Source organism: Pristiophorus japonicus, chromosome 1, assembly GCF_044704955.1.
Source record: "Pristiophorus japonicus isolate sPriJap1 chromosome 1, sPriJap1.hap1, whole genome shotgun sequence".
Lineage (NCBI taxonomy): Eukaryota > Metazoa > Chordata > Chondrichthyes > Pristiophoridae > Pristiophorus > Pristiophorus japonicus.
In genome coordinates, this window is record NC_091977.1 from 297,121,856 (window position 1) to 297,139,516 (window position 17,661).

Below are 17,661 nucleotides of genomic sequence, written 5' to 3' on the forward strand. Positions count from 1 at the left end.
GTGCGTCTTTCACCAAGTTGATGGCTCTCCAGCAGCAGATGATGTCCGTCCCGGTGTGTGTCCCTGGGAACAGTCCGCAGAGCACAGAGTCCTGTGTTACAGAGCTGCTTGGGATGAACCTCGACAGCATCCACTGCATCTCCTTCCAGACCTGCCTTGCAAAGGGGCAGTCCCAAAGGAGATGGATGACAGTCTCGTCCGCACCACAGCCAACTCTGGGGCAGAGTGCAGTGTCTCTGAAGCCCCGGCTATGCATGAAGGATCTGACGGGTAGGGCCCTACTCACTGCCAACCAAGCTACGTCTTGGTGCTTGTGTGAAAGCTCTGGTGATGAGACATTCTGCCAAAGGAGTTCAACAGTCTGCTCGGGGAACCGTCCGACAGGATCCATCATCTCCTTCTTTTGTAGGGCGTCCAGGACCTTGCGTGCCGACCACTGCTTTATGGCCTTGTGGTCAAAGATGTTTTTCTTGAAAAACTTTTCCATGAAGGACAGGTGCTGAGGCATGGTCCAACTGGTCGGAGCGTTCCGCGGCAGCCTGGCCAGATCCATCCTTCGCAACACCGGGGACAGATAGAATCTCAGCACGCACTGACACTTAGTGTTTGCGTACGAAGGGTCTATGCACAGCTTGATGCAGCCACACACAAAAGTGGCCATCAGGATGAGGGCCACGTTCAGAACGTCCTTTCCTCCTTTGTCCAGAGATTTGTACATCGTGTCTCTGCGGACACGGTCCATTTTCAATCTCCAGAAATGGAAGACGACTTGGGTGACTACCACGGCACAGAAGCAGGGTATGGGCCAGACCTGCGCTACGTACAACAACACCGAGAGCACCTCACTCCTGATGACCAGGTTCTTTTCTGCAATGGAGAGTGAGCGCAGCTTCCACCATTCCAGTTTATGTTTCGCTTTAGCGATACGCTCCTTCCAGTTTTTGACGCATGCTCCGTCCGCTCCAAACCATATTCTCCGAACTGTCTCCAATGCAAGTATATCCCTCCTCAAATAAGGAGACCAAAAGTGTACGCATACTCCAGGTGTGACCAACGCCCAGTACAGTTCTAGCACAGCGGCCCCGACCTGCAAGAGACCATCAGTGGCAGGTCGGGGCCATTAAAGGAACAGCGAGCAGCGGCCATGGGCAGCGTGGCGGCATGCCACTGCAAGGTACATGCAAGCTGGTGCAGGATGGCGACGTTAGCGAAGAGGGCAACTGGATTGGACGTCATCAAGGTCCAGGTCGGTGAATGGAGCATGAGCAGGTACAGCAGAAGTCACGAGGTCGGGGCGAAGGAGCAGTGAGAGATTGCAGAGCGATGCGATCGGGGCCCAGGTGAGTCATGAGTTTGGGGCCAGAAGAGGCGAGGGCCCAGGGGCAGTACATTGCAATATGTGAGTGCACTAGGTCCGTGCAGCAGAGCAGGTCTCCAGTCGTCTTGGTTAACCCTTGCCACTGGACGAAGACCTAGCTCTGTCAAGCCCGTGTGGTGGCTGGTGTGCAACGGCCACCACACGTTTAAAAAATTTTTTAAAATCCATGCACAGGCATTTTCCACCCTTCAACGTGTAGTTCAGGTACCTGGAATATTAGGTCCTTCATTGAAACACCTGTGAACTCATCCTTTTTTGGCGTGGAAACAAGTCATCCTCGTTTCAAGGGACAGCCTATGATGACAGTTGTAGCAGGACTTCCCTACTTTTATACTCCATACCCTTTGCAATAAAGGCCATTTGTCCTCTCTCTCTTCACTAACGTCAGACTTCCTTGTGTCTGTCTCTCAATCCTTCCTTTCTCTGTGTCAGCTGTGGTTCAGTGGGTAGCACTCATCGCCGAGAGCATGCCGAAATCAAGTGCAGGCAGCGGAAAGAGCATGCAGCAAACCAGTTCCATCTACCCTTTCCCTCAACAACTATCTGTCCCACCTGTGACAGGGACTGTGGTTCTCATATTGGACTGTTCAGCCACCTAAGGACTCATGTTAAGAGTGGAAGCAAGTCTTCCCCGATTCTGAGGGACTGCCGATGATGATGATGAGCACATTCGCCTCTGAGTCAAAAGGTTGTGGGTTCAAGCCCCACTCCAGGAACTTGAGCACATAAATCTAAGCTGACACTCCGGTGCAGTGCTGAGAGAGTGCTACACTGTTGGAGGTGCCGTCTTTGGATGAGATGTTAAACCGAGGCCCCGTCTGCCCTCTCAGCTGGACATAAAAGATCCCATGGCACTATTTCGAAGAAGAGCAGGGGAGTTATCCCCGGTGTCCTGGCCAACGTTTATTCTCAATCAACATAACAAAAACAGATTATCTGGTCATCATCACATTGCTGTTTGTGGGGGTTTGCTGTGCGCAATTCCCACATTACAACAGTAACTAAACTCCAAAAGTACTTCATTGGCCGTAAAGCACTTTGAGACGTTCGGTGGTTGTGAAAGGCGCTATATAAATACATTTCTTTCTTTCTGCCTCTTCTCTCTCCCTTCCACTCCTCGCTCTGTGTTGTCTATGCTACTGCTTCTCGAAGTTTTCCTCTCTTACTCCTCCTAAGCTCCAAGTACACATGTGACATGTTCTTCCTGTTTGTGGATGAATGTTTTAAAACTAAGACATATTGCACTGTGTCTTACTGATTCTGTCTGAGGACCTTAGAGCTGTGGAACATATTACCTTAGCTCCGGCTTCCAGGCCTTGCTTCATCTAGTTACTACCATCTCTCCTACGTGTTACATCCTTAGCAATGTCCTGCACTATGGGTCATGGCTGCCCAATTAGGTTTCTCAAGTTTAAAAAAAAAAAAATTGCTTTACATTTTTACATTACGTAGGATATATGGCACAGAAACAGGCCAGTCAGCCCAAGCAGTCCATGCTGGCATTTATGATCCACTCGAGCCTTCTCCCATCTTTCCTCATCAAAATCTTTCAGCATAACCCTCTATTCCCTTCTGCCTCATATGCTTGTCTAGCTTCACCTTAAATGCATCTATACTATTCACTTCAACCCCCCCACTCCCTGTGGTAGCAAGTTCCACATTCTCACCACTCTGGGTAAAGAAGTTTCTGCTAGGATGTCATTAAGAGCCAGGTTTTCAGAATGGCCTTTAATAGGAAGGAAATGCTCCAAAAATAACCCTACACATGCATGGTAGATTTATTCTTTTGGTGCCATTGTTCAGGTCTGTTGATAATCAGTTTTCTGTTAAAGTTCCAGTAAAAATTCTGTACTGGATCCAGGTCTGACCCTCTGCCATGGCAACTCCAGAGTTACATTTTTTTTTTAAATGTATGTTGCCCATCTTCTAATTCTCTTGTCTAGAATATTGTTGTGATTTTCAAATTAATGCAGTCTTACGAACTGATTGTGAAGTTCTTATTTTGCGGTTTGCATCAATGTAGTTAAAAAAAATTCTCAACAATTTTCTCCCATCCTCGTTTCCTCCGAAGGCATTGCCCCCTTGCTGGCATGTGGTTCCATGTGGGTTTGTGGCTTAGTTATTCCCCCACATGGGGCTTCCCTTCATTCTCCAAGATGATTCACCTCCAGATTAGTTGAGCAACATTGGCAAAATCTCAGTTGCAAGTCAGCTATCCTTCCCCTGCAAGTATGTAGTACGGAGGGGAGAAATGTTTTTAATAATTGCAATAAAATTAACGATTGAGTGAAAAAAATAACCCGGGGGCTCAGGATTTGGTGTCCATGTATACATTACTTTCTGTAAGTTCAGACAATACATATCTGATCTGTATTTTTTAAGTTCGATTTAGGACACCACAAAAGGTGTTACCTCATCTTATTCCTCCGGTATCTATATTTTGCAATGGAGAATGATTCTACTAATCACTGATGGTGAGTCTAAGATCACCAATCTACAAAAATGTAAACTATTTCAAAAAGGATTGTTGCTGCAGTAGACTTGCTGATGTAGAAATCCGTTTTGCACAGGAATGCAAATCAGGGCTATCATATCGGTGCCCTTTATACGCACCGCCCGCTATTCCGTTTCACTAACTTCAGTAGGACTGAATATTGGGCGGGGCATATCACAGGCAATAGATGCAATAACTGCCTAAAACAGATTTCTACTCTGTTATCCTTAAAATGTTTGTTCTCGGGGTGTGTATGTGCTGATGTGGCCGCATTTATTGCCAGTCCCCAGTTACCACGAAAAGGTGTTGCCATTGTTTAGAGGCGGTTTAGAGTCATGTGTAGCCAGATCGAGTAGGGAGTGACCAGTTCCACACCCTCTCCCGCCCCCTGCCTCCCGAAGGGCATTCATGAACCTTTGGATTTTTACAACAATCCGGCAGCTGTAATGATAAGTGTTTCCTTTTCTCTGGTGCCAACACAAAAATTATCAAATTTATTTGTCAGTTTCACACCTTTCTAAGGTAGAATTTGAAATCGTGACCTCTGGTTGCTCGTTTGTTGCTACAACCACTACACTATCATACCCGTAGTAATATCTGTTCAAATAGGCACCGAACACTAATCAAACCAATTCTCTTCTGTTGCCGACAGTAAGCGCTTGGTGGTAGTACTACAGAATGACACCAACTTCCATCCCAGACGTGCCTATACAAGTGAAGATGAGGCTTGGAAATCATACCTTGAAAATCCATTGACAGCTGCCACAAAAGCGATGATGAGCATTAATGGTGATGAAGATAGTGCTGCTGCCTTAGGATTGCTTTATGATTACTACAAGGTTTGTCTGCTTATACATATCACTTACTGTTTTCCAACCAGTCTTCTCTTTTGCAACCACCTTGTTGTTATTTTCACATTTGGGATTTTGTTCTGTTGTTAGGTCCCCAGGGACAAGAGACTCATGCCAATTGGTAAAGCAGCTGATGCACAGGATGATCAAGAAAAAAGGTATATTTATTAATGTTATGATCTTTGGTGGACGGTGATTGTGTGGGGACATGTGGGGACGGGGGAATGAAATGATGGCATGAATGAATTCCTAGCCGGGTTTCAGTGGTGCCCAGGGATGTATAGAAAGGCTGAATTGTCGGGTAGATAACCTCTGTGGGTAGACCGCCTCTCAGCCTCAGTGGAATCCTCCACTACTCAGCAAGGTAACATTAAACCACACCAGAAAGATTCCTCAACATTCGCAGCGAATGAAGCCTATCCACATCTAGGAATATGCTCCCAGGTTTTCCCCATGATCTGGCATACCATGGGGCTACGTGCAGATCAGAACAAATTGATGGTACAAATGGGGAGAGTGGAACATGCAGACCAGTGTCCCTAGCCTGCAACAGCTAAAATAAGGTACCATCATCATCATAGGCAGTCCCTCGGAATCGAGGAAGACTTGCTTCCACTCTTAAAAATGAGTCCTTAGGTGGCTGAACAGTCCAATACGAGAACCACGGTCCCTGTCACAGGTGGGACAGTCGTTGAGGGAAAGGGTGAGTGGAACAGGTTTGCCGCACGCTCTTTCCGCTGCCTGCGCTTGATTTCTGCATGCTCTCGGCATTGAGACTCAAGGTGCTCAGCACCCTCCCGGATGCACTTCCTTCACTTAGGCGGTCTTTGGCCAGGGACTCCCAGGTGTCAGTGGGGATGTTTCAATTTTTCAGGGAGGCTCTGAGGGTGTCCCTGTAACGTTTCCTCTGTCCACCTTTGGCTTGTTTGCTGTGAAGGAGTTCCGAGTAGAGCGCTTGCTTTGGGAGTCTCGTGTCTGGCATGCAAACTATGTGGCCTGCCCAGTGGAGCTGATCAAGTGTGGTCAGTGCTTCAATGCTGGGGATGTTGGTCTGGTCGAGGACGCTAATGTTGTGCGTCTGTTCTCCCAGGGGATTTGTAGGATCTTGCGGAGGCATCGTTGGTGGTATTTCTCCAGCGACTTGAGGCGTCTACTGTACATGGTCCATGTCTCTGAGCCATACAGGAGGGCGAGTATTACTACAGCCCTGTAGACCATGAGCTTGGTGGCAGTCTTGAGGGCCTGGTCTTCAAACACTCTTTTCCTCAGGCGGCCAAAGGCTGCACTGGTGCACAGGAGGCGTTGAATCTCATCGTCAATACCTGCTCTTGTTGATGGGAGGCTCTCGAGATAAGGGAAGTGATCCACGCTGTATCGGGCCACGCCGTGGATCTTGATGACTGGGGGGCAGTGCTGTGCGGCGAGGACAGGCTGGTGGAGGACTTTTGTCTTACTGATGTTTAGTGTAAGGCCCATGCTTTCGTACGCCTCAGTAAATATATCCTGGAGTTCAGCCTCTGTGTGTGCGCAGATGCAGGCGTCGTCCGTATACTGTAGCTCGACGACAGAGGTTGGGATGGTCTTGGACCTGGCCTGGAGACGCCGAAGGTTGAACAGGTTCCCACTGGTTCTGTAGTTTAGTTCCACTCCAGCGGGGAGCTTGTTGACTGTGAGGTGGAGCATATCAGCGAGGAAGATTGAGAAGAGGATTGGGACGATGACGCAGCCCTGTTTGACCCCGGTCCGGACGTGGATTCGGTCTGTGATGGATCCTTTGGTAAGGATCACGGCCTGCATGTCCCACTGGTCCCCACTGCTTATAGAAAGAAAGAAAGACTTGGATTAAATAGTGCCTTTCGTGACCACCGGACAAATGAAAGCGTTTTACAGCCAATGAAGTACTTTTGGAATGTAGTCACTGTTGTAATGTGGGAAATGCGGCAGCCAATTTGCACACAGCAAGCTCCCACAAACAGCAATGTGATAATGACCAGATAATCTGATTTTTTTGTTATGTTGATTGAGGGATAAATATTGGCCAGGGCACCGGGAATAACTTCCCAGCTCTTCGAAATAATGCCATGGGATCTTTTACGTCCACTTGAGAGAGCAGACAGGGCTTCGGTTTAACATCTCATCCGAAAGACGGCACCTCCGACAGTTCAATGCTCCCTCAGTACTGCATTGGAGTGTAAACCTGGATTTTTTTTGTGCTCAAGTCCCTGGAGTTGGACTTGAACCCACAAGATTCCTTCCAAAGTGAGCGCACACTGCCCCGTGTTTGACTTACATTCCTCTGGAACTGATCGCTCTATTTGTGGTGTCCCTGCACCGTACTACAAAATCACACGAGGCATGTACTGCAGACACAGTCATTACGTGACCGTAACCTTTATTCCCAGGACCAAGGAGTGCTGACCCTGGGTGGGACCTCCCCTTTTATACCTGGAAACCCAGGTGAGGAGTGTCTCCCACAAGTTCACCCCCTGTGGTCAGGGTGTGCATTTCTAGGGTATAAGTACAGTGTACAGGAGTTGCATGAAGGTTACAGTTACATGAAGATTACCGTTGCATGATGGTTACATACATGACACTATTCATCTGCAACATCGGGGGGGCGGGGTGGTTGGGGAAACCACCTCTCCTACACCTACCAGCTGATGAGTGATGACCACAAATTGTAACTTAATAAAACTCACTAAGACTCGGGATTAAAAAAACATCAGGGATTTAAATATAAATATGATAACCAGGTGGGAAAAGCTTATTGAATTGACTGCAATAGCCGACACACTTAATGTGTTATAGACTTGATATCAGGAGAGGTCCATACAGGCCAGCAGTGGACATTCCCAGCCCATCTGTGGCCAGAAAAATTTGTAATTTACTTGAGCCCAAATGGTTAGCGCCATTTGCCCGATACCGGTGGCTGCTGCAATGAGTGTGGACGGTGTAAGCAGTGGGGCCTGTCATATAAAAGGGTCTCTAGCTATTCAGTGGGTAAACCCACTGACCTATCACCACAGGAAGCCAATTTTCTTTTGGATTTTTCTCCTTTCCTTTTAGGAAAGTGATTCATGCTGATAGCTGGAAGCTCCTCGATGCCTTGCCCAAGTGGACACTCTTGTGTGAGCCTGCGCAGTGAGTGTCAGTGCACTATGCAACTAAAAGAAAGAAAGACTTGCATTTATATAGCGCCTTTCTCGACGACCGGACGTACCAAAGCGCTTTCCAGCCAATTAAGTACTTTTAGAAGTGTTGTCACTTTTGTAATGTAGGAAACACAGCAACCAATTTGCGCACAGCAAGCTCCCACAAACAGCAATGTGATAATGACCAGATCATCTGTTTTTTTTTATTATGTTGATTGAGGGATAAATATTGGCCAGGGCACCGGGGAGAACTGCAGGGCCATCAAAGCCATGCCTAATCTTGTCCTCACCTCCCATCCATATTCCAGTGTAGGATCGTTGGATAATGGGATAAGGACGGCTTAATTTTCCCTTCTTAGACCAGGGTTGTGAAGCCAATTGGCCTGCATTTTCTGCAGCATGGAGGAGTCTGTGTCCGCATTTTTATAGAGCGTGTGAGGTTGCAGCCCCTCTTCCATTATTTGAAGGGGCTGCTCCTCTATTTTTGGTTGCACTTCAGTCCCATGCTCCCGATCTTTGGGCACCAGATGCGGGGGAGAGCGGGCAGGTTGGAGGGCCTCCTCGTGGGACTGCTCCTGGGCCTGGCCAAGATGGCCATTGACAGGTCCAGGTAGAAGGTGGTCGAGGGGTTTGTTCAGCTCGACTGTCTGCTTCTTCTGCGGCAACGTTCGAACCCAGGTCTCCCTGGAGATGGAGCACGCAGTGTCTACCGGTACGCTCGAGGTCTTCCGCGAGAGGTGGGCACAGGAGGGACTGGAGTGCATCATCACCCCCGGCAACTACATTTTAATTTGATTTGTTAGGTTTTCTGAAACGCATTTATTAGTTTCTCGTTGAATGACAGAAGAGCTGCTAATGCATTTGAATCATTCTGTTTGCACAGTTAAAAACGGCTATATTCCAAGTAAACTGAAAACAGAATGCTGGAAATATGCAGCAGATTTGCTAAACGTGTGAAGTGAAAAGACAGGTTAACATTTCTGATGTACCCATTCATCAAGATTCAGGGTATCAGTAGAGAAATACTCTCTCATTCCAACACGGCCAACAAGATTGCCTCCTTGTTATTCAAATTATATGAATGTCCTGCCTACACTCAAAATGTGCAAATGTCTTTAAGGCTTTTAATGGCTTCAGTCAAATAAAACATCAGCATTAATGCAAGATAGTGACTTTAACGGCCTCATTCGCACTTGCTTTAAGGCATTATCCTGATCCGCACAAAGCTGTAACATAGTGTATGAATTAAATTAAAAGATTTAGCAAGGGCCGGTTGCTTTGTATTGCAACATCGCGAGTATTACTTTATTTAAATTGACGTTTAAAGTTGGGAGTTGAAGTTTGAGACACAAGAAATCATATGTTCTATCCAATACAAGTGTAGTGAGACTTAGAGAGAGAACTTTGTAACAAGGGTCGACTAGAGTTTGGAAATAGGAGATTTCTGAAGAGGGAATTCCATACAAAGTAATGGGGGAGGGGGAATTCTAATCTCCGATCTGGTCACTTGTTTATATTGCAGCAATGCAATTAGTCTGGAGTCAAACATTCTGGCAGCAAACAAAAAAACACCGACTCCAGTAGTATTCTTCTGCCGACAGATGGGCTGAGAACTCTGATTGCTCGCCTGTCTGGACTTCACTGATACTGAGGGAAATCAAGATACTTAAAAGTATCGAATGCGACTTTTGAGTCACTGCTCATGCGCAATGTTACAGGTGCGCAGTGACTTTATCGTTGCCAGAGATGCTTTGATTCTATATTTGGCGCGGCCTTGACCTGCAAGGACCATCAGCAGATCAGGGCCATAAAAGGAGCAGCGTAGAGGCATGCCACTTCAAAGTGCAGCGCGAGCTGGTTCAGGAGGGCAACTGGATTGGACATCATCATAACCCAGGTCGATGATTGGAGCGTGGGCAGGTACAGCAGGGGTGGTGAGGTCAGGGCGCAGGAGCGGCGAGAGATTGCAGAGCGATGTGATCGGGGCCCAGGAGAGGCGTGAGTTCGGGGCCCAGAAGAGACGAGGGCCCAGGGGCAGCACGGGCCAGCCCACACTGCGATATGTGCGCGCACTAGGTCCGTGCAGCAGAGCTGATCTCCAGTCACCTTGGTTAACTCTTGCCACTGGACCAAGAGCTAGCTCTGTCAAGCCCGTGTGGTGGCTGGTGTGCAACCACGCACAGACATCTTCCACCCTTCAACATGTAATTCGGGACCTGGAATATTCGATCTTTCGTTGAAACACCTGTGAACTCATGCCTTTTTGGCGTGGAAGCAAGCCATCCTCGATACGAGGGACCGCCTATGATGATGCTGATGATTCTATAATAAAAACAGGAAATGCTGGAAATCTCAGCGGGTCAGGCAGCATCTGTGGAGAGAAACAGAGTTAACATTTCAGGTCGATGACCCTTCGTCATAACTTTGGACCCAACATTGCCCAACCCCTTTTTTCAGCACACTGACCTGAAGCGCGGCGACTTTGCGCACTGGAAAGAGCGCCAGAAAAAAGGGACCCCATCCTGGCCACTCTTCGGAGTCCCTGGAGTTGTGACATGGCGTGCAGACTGAAGGAGGGGCGGAGCAACAGGCCAGCGTAGAAAGCACTGCCGGCACCTGCACGCATGCTCAGTGAGAGCTGCGCGCATGCTCCTGCCCGCCCAGCGCGTACTGTGGGCTGTGAGCAGGACCCGATGCTCACAGCCCCTATCCCAGGCTGAAGGGACGCCAAATCTCACCGCATCCTATCCCCAGCCGAGTGGACTCCCGCACCGGCCGGCCGGCCCACTGACTTCCCGGGCAGTTAAGGACTTTGCTTGAAACCTTTGATTTGGTGGGGGGGCGGCTGGGCGGAGGAGAGTTTTTGGGGGTTGGGGGGAGAGGAGAGTTTTTGGGGTGTGGGGGGAGAGGAGAGTTGGGGGGGGGAGAGAGGAGAGTTGGAGGGGGGGGGAGAGGAGAGTTGGAGGGGGGGGAGAGGAGAGTTGGAGGGGGGGGGAGAGGAGAGTTGGAGGGGGGGGGGGAGAGGAGAGTTGGAGGGGGGGGGAGAGGAGAGTTGGAGGGGGGGGGGAGAGGAGAGTTGGAGGGGGGGGGGAGAGGAGAGTTGGAGGGGGGGGAGAGGAGAGTTGGAGGGGGGGGGAGAGGAGAGTTGGAGGGGGGGAGAGGAGAGTTGGAGGGGGGAAGAGGAGAGGAGAGTTGGAGGGGGGGGGAGAGGAGAGTTGGAGGGGGGGGAGAGGAGAGTTGGAGGGGGGGAGAGGAAAGTTGGAGGGGGGAGAGGAGAGTTGGAGGGGAGGGAGAGGAGAGTTGGAGGAGGGGGGAGAGGAGAGTTGGAGGAGGGGGGAGAGGAGAGTTGGAGGAGGGGGGAGAGGAAAGTTGGAGGGGGGGGAGAGGAGAGTTGGAGGGGGGGCGGAGAGGAGAGTTGTTGGGGGGGGAGAGGAGAGTTGGAAGGGGGGAGAGGAGGAGAGTTTTGGGGATGGTGGGGTGGAGAGATGAGACTTCCAGACCCCACACGCTGTGATTCCTCCGGTCGCTCGGTGCCTGCCCGCCTCCCCCCCACCCCCGAGGCTCCCACACCCAGGAGCTGTGATTCCTCCAGTGCACGTCTTCCCTCCCCTATACCAGGCCGAATTGCCTCATGCACTGGCCGGCCTGCTGCCTTTCCCGGGCAGACTTTAAAGATAAGGAAGATTTACTACTTTTTAAAATTGTATTTTAATGGTTTGAGCTGTTCCTTAATGTTTGCTGCTTGGTTGTTGAGGTCCTCTCCAGTTCCCTTCCCTCCCCTATCCCTGCCCTAATGTCTGCTGAATGTGCGTTACTTTTTCTTAACTGCCCGCAAGGTTTTTCAGAGCTGGCCACATACGCTGACCTAAGTAGATTTGGAGTACGTTTTTGCTGGCCAAAGTGTCATAAATGGTCAAAACTGTCGTAAGTGTCTGGGTACGCCCCCTTGTGAAAAAAAAAAACTGGCCGAAAAAAAATCGTACCTAACTGACTTACTCTGGAGCAAATATTTGGGGGTAAATGGCATTTTCTAACTTATGCCAGAAAAAACAACTTGCTCCAAAAAAAATTGATGCAAGTCATGGCCAATGTTGGGCCCTTTGTTTCTCCCCACAGATGCTGCCTGACCCACTGAGATTTCCAGCATTTTCTGTTTTTATTTCAGCTTCCAGCATCCGCAGTATTTTGCTTTTGTTTGTGTTGCTTTGATTCTATCCTGCACTGCCTGTGCAACAAATGCAGGTACCAGCAGCCTTTTGCTGGCTGCAAACTTCCACTGGTAGTGGTTCCTTCAATGTAAAGTGCCCTTAGACCCCAGTTCTGCTTCCAGTAACAAGTTGGATTCACTCCAGCCTCTAGTATCTGCCAAGCGTATAAGCTATCTCATGAGCAAGCCAACTGGTTTGTAGTTTTCACGAATATTTAGCAGAATTGGTTCCCTGTAATAAAAACAACATTTGGGGTAGATTTTTCACTTTAGCGTATGGGCCTGAAGCATTATATATGTGGAACACAGGGCATTCATTATGCAGCCGGGGGGGGGTGGGGGGGGAGGAAAACCGCCCAATTTTCTGTACATTCACTTAAGTTTGTCTCTTTGTACTCCGCCTGGGTGATACTTTATGCCCAATCTTCCCCAGTCAATCACCATAAACTATTGTAATAATAACTGAATATGCCGGAAGCTCTCAGTAAGTCAGGCAACATATGTGGAAAGAACAAAAATCGACATTTCTAAAGTTCCTTTCTCAGAACTGGTTATGAGCTTTGAATTGCCACAGCCCTCTTGATTTGATTTCAGGGCAGTGCCAATTTAGATGGTTACTGGAATAAGCCAGTATTAGATTATTGACTCTGATTAGCTCTCCTGATTATCCTACTTCGAGCCATGGCCAACTACATCCATTCCCTATGTCACAACTGAGTCAGCTGGCTGGCAGCATTTAAAGATGAAACTAAAGGAATTCCAGCAAGGAAGGATCCACTGGGTAAAGGTTCCATGCACTATATTATAATGACAGGCAAACCAGGAAGGTCATGGGTTTGATTCCAGGTCAGTGCCGATCTCAGCTCGGGCAGCATTTGGGCAATACAATCGGCCTTGGTGCCCATGGGCCAATGTTCAAAATCAGCTACAATTCCTGCTTTTGAATTGATTGGCAATGGTGAGCCCTCTTTGAACATCTTTATTGCTACAACAACAACTTTTATTTATATAGCACTTTTAATGTAGTAAAATGTTCCAAGGCGCTTCACAGCAGTGTTGCAAGACAAAACAGATAGATTTGACACCGTGCCACATAAGAAGAAATTACAACAGAAAGCTTGGTCAAAGAGTAGGTTTTAAGGAGCGTCTTAAAGAAGGAAAGAGAAGCAGAGAGATTTAGCGAGGGAGTTCCAGAGCTTAGGGCCTAAGCAGCTGAAAGCACGGCCACCTTGATCAGTTATAATTAGGGTTGCTCAAGAGGCTACAATGGCATGAGTCTCACACATAAAGAATGGTCACTTGGGAAAGGTACTGGAACTGATGCTATTGCCCGTGGAACTGTATCAATTAGTGCTTTTTTTTTGTTTTATTCTCGACTTTATTTCTTTCCTGACAATGTCCATCTCTTGGTGGGGTGTGGTTCCACGAGTGTCTGGTTCTCTCAGGTACCATCAGGCAAGTGGCCATATTCTTCTGTTTGAATTGTCTGCAAGTGTTGGTGGAGTGTTGGGTAGGAGAGAGTGGGAGGGCGCCACAACCAAGCCCCAGTCTGTCCTCGCCTAATCCACTCGCACGCAATTGTGGCTGGGATCATTAGATGGCCATCAGGAATGAGAACTTTGGCTGATTTATTTTTGGTATTTTTTTTAGAGTCAGCTGTGGCTCAGTTGGTAGCACCTTTGCCTCTGAGTCAGAAGATTGTGGATTCAAATCTCACTCCCGAGACTTGAGTACAAAAATCTAAGCTGACACTCTAGTGCAATACTGAGGAAGTGCTACACAGTCGGAGGTGCCAGCTTTCGGATGAGGCGTTAAACCGAGGCCCTGTCTGCTCTCTCAAGTGGACCTAAAAGATCCCAAGGCACTATTTCGAAGAAGAAGAAGTGAGGTATCCCCGGTGTCCTGGCAATCAACATCACTAAAAACAGATTATCTGGTCATCATCACATTGTTGTTTGTGGGAGCTTGCTGTGTGCAAATTGGCTGCCGCGTTTCTTTCATTACAACAGTGACTACATTCCAAAAGTACTTCATTGGCTGTAAAGCACTGTGGGACGTCCGGCGGTCATGAAAGGGGCAATATGACCCTTGGACGCTGAGAGCTACCACTTCAGCTAACTCAACACAGACCAAGCATTGAACCTTTGACCTTGTTGGTGCATGATTGGATAAACCTAGGTCATTGGGTAAGGGGGACGGGGAAGAAATTGACAATTTAAAAAAAAAATAAAAAGTCTGTTCATGTGCTTAACATCTACAAGAAGTGAAACAAATACTGAGAACATAAACAGATTATGTCACTGCCAATCCATGTTAACTAAGGATAAGTGAAGTTGTTTTCTTTGGATCAGTGTCAAATGTATGCTCTTTTTCTGATGACCTTTTTTCCCTGTCTCCTGATTTATCAGAAATTGCCTTGCATCATCCGATAATCAGAACGATATAGAAGTACAAGACAATCGAGTGCAAGTTCTTAAGTCCCTCCCAGTGAACCTGTCCTTGCACCCGGAGCACTTGGATGTTTCAAAGAGGGAAACTTACAGTGCACATCCAGCTGAGAACACGCCTGTGTCGGTAGCAGGGGTAGCGGTGGTGAGCATCAAAACGGAGGCTTACCCCTCGAGCTACTCAGGGGCACTGACCCCCACCGTGCACTATAGTAGAGCCGAGAGCGATGAACAGAGAGGGGTGATCTTTGAACAGAACCTCGGCAGCAACCAATATGAAGTGCTCACTGTCACACACACCAACTACCTCAAAGATGACCAGCGCAGTACACCTGACAGTAGCTACAGTGAAACATTTAAGGAAGAAATAGCGGAAGTAAGTTGTGATTTTAAATATATATATTTTAAGATGTGCTTTATTTATTGGGGGGAATTTTAACCTAAAAAAAAAAACAGGTAGGTAGGGGTCAGGTGGGAAGTTTAAGTGTTAAAAATCTGAATCCTGACCAGAACTCACTTCCAACCCGCCCACTTCCGGTTTTAACGGTGGCGGTCTGTGGGGATGGGCAGCCAATCCGCTGCCAGGTGGTGGGCTGTCTATTTAAATATTATAATGAGGCAGGAAGCTTCTGATTTAGCCTCCATTTTGAATTTAACTTTAGCTGGTCGGGTTTTGCATGCCTCGTGAAACCTGCCAGCTAAAGTAAGGTGAGGACTGCTGGATCCAGGAAGTAAGTACCTTTACACCTACCTCCTGGATCCAGCATCCCTACCTAACCTACCTCCTGTGATCGGAGACCCCCCCCCCCAATCAGGCCTCCGATTCCCCCCCCCAAGACCTCCGATCGATGGAGCTTGCACAGGAAGGTGCTGTAGGAAGGGGAGAGACTCTTGGGGACGTTAGAGGAGTGAACCAAGAGTTTTGCAGAGGGAACGGTCCCTGAAAGGGGAGGGGAGGGGAAGATGTGTTTGGCGGTGGGATATGGCGGAGGATGATCCATTGAATGTGGAGGCTGGTGGGGTGGAAGGTGAGGACAAAGGGAACCCTATCGTGGCTCTGGGAGGGAGGGGAAGGAATGGGAGCAGAAGTGCAGGAAATAGAACAGACATGGTCGAGGGCCATGTCAACCATGGTGGACAGTTATATAAATGCTCAGCTCCCCTAACCCCTTTGCACAATCATTTGGTTGATCGGACTGTAAATGGGTTCTTTGTGGCAGCATTTAAAGCCCTGCACCTTCATTAACATTAAATCGGGCATTGGATTGGCTCTTAATTCTCCATTCTTGTAACTCTTGGCTCTGAATTACCCTATGATTTTTGGGTTTGGTTTGACACCCTTCCTTTCCATTTCTAGTATGAGCCTTCCTGTCATATCTGGGTTATTGCAACACCAGTCTGAGGACATGCAAAGCTTGCAAAACAAAGGTTAAATTTAAAAGAAAAATGACCACACCCGTGTGGACATGTAAATAGTTACTTGTGTATACTTGGTGATTTTGATTGTGCTTTAGCTGCAGGTTTCCCTCAGTCCGTCCAGTCCCTGCGCAGCAGCCAAAATCAGTCAGTGAAGGGCAAGTGCGGAAAAACTGGTCACAGGTTAGGGAACAAATGGACAAGTTGCTGGCTGTGTTTTTGGTTGCAGAATCAGGAGTGTGCCTGAAGTACTTTCAGGGACCAGCACATTTGCAAATTCAGAGCTTCTTTGAAGTTTGTGTCAGGTAATTCTCAGTTTAGGTACATTAGGTCAATTAGTTTTGCAAAAGGGCTTCAGACCTTTAAAAGCACTAAATTTTGAATAAAAGTTATATAGAAGTTAACCGTAGCCACTCAAAATGAACAGATAGTGTTTAGTGATAAGTGGGTTGGGCAACATGGACTTTATTTTCATTGTAGCAAAAATAGATCTGACTGTAAAACTCTCATTGGGCAGGTAAGGAGAATCCAGCTTAAGACTTGCCCTATAGTATAACTTCTGCTTCAGGAAAGAAAGACTTACTGTACTGGCAGTACATTGAGAAGCCAAGTTAGATAGGGTAGAGAGAGAGGAATAATCTGAGTATTGGTATTGCATGTAAATGAAATACACACTTAAAGCATCATGATTAAGAATATAGTGAAGAGCTAAAATTCAGTATTTTGTAACTTATTTGACATGCACTGTACACTATAGGTCCATGAGCCTGATTGAGTTTAATCCCATTCTAATACTGAGACAGAATTTTTTGAATTCTAAAGGTGATGAGAGGGTTATTTTCATTCCAATGTGGAAATAGCTCTTTGAAGTTAATGGAGTAAGATGTGTGTTATTATCTTCTTCATAATTGGGAGCTTATTCTCAGTTGTGGAACAATCATCCAATCTCATTACTCAGGATTACTCGAATCTTTCTAAAGGTGCATTTAAGCGACAGCTTCAGTGTTAGTGCTAAACAATTTCAGCTTCACACTGATGCTGAGCTCGCTGCCTAAATCTGGAGTTCAGGCCTAATGTGACTCCAGTGTGTGACTCCCTGGAGGGCAGAGTTTGTGGATGACACCAAATTGGGGGGAATAGTCAATACTGAGGAGGAGTGCAACAAATTACAGGAGGACATTAATAAACTTACAGAATGGGCATATAATTGGCAAATGAAGTTCAACACAGATAAACGTGAGGTATTCTGGGCTCAATTTTCCCCAAGCCCATTTTCTGGTGTATTGCCAGAGTTACGCCCATTTTTCTAGGCCAGAAATGCACTAGAAATATTTTGGCAAAGTTTCCCTGATGTATAATTCAAATTTGGCACCACACAGCGTGTCCAGTCACATCGGGAGCTGGAGCCTACTGTCTGCGGCGTAAAATGAAGCCGCACCTTCTGCACATGCGCAGGAAAAAAGTTACATTTTTGACGTCGTTCCAATGGGCACGTATGCTCAGTACAGCTCGGATTTGGCAATCGTCCATTTTTAAAAAGCCAGTTGTGTGAGAAGGCACGCTGTGTGAGCATTGGAAAAATTGCAGCTGGAGCAAAACAAGATGTAACGCGGTGCAAGGACCAAGAATTTCTTACAGGAAGAAGTGGAGGCACTAGTTACTGTGATTGAGAACAGATGGCAGGAGCTGGACACCAGCAGGTCACATAAAAGTTCC

General features: G+C 47.5%; 1 protein-coding gene across 1 annotated transcript in view; it reads left to right on the top strand.

Annotated features, from left to right (window-relative positions):
* Nucleotides 1–17,661, top strand: part of LOC139250721 (grainyhead-like protein 2 homolog) — a 185,034-nt gene that overhangs the window by 18,607 nt on the left and 148,766 nt on the right. The window contains exons 2-4 of the mRNA XM_070873120.1: nucleotides 4,525–4,711; nucleotides 4,814–4,881; nucleotides 14,491–14,905. Of these exons, the coding sequence (XP_070729221.1) occupies nucleotides 4,525–4,711; nucleotides 4,814–4,881; nucleotides 14,491–14,905 (670 nt within the window). The remainder of the gene's footprint in view (nucleotides 1–4,524; nucleotides 4,712–4,813; nucleotides 4,882–14,490; nucleotides 14,906–17,661) is intronic.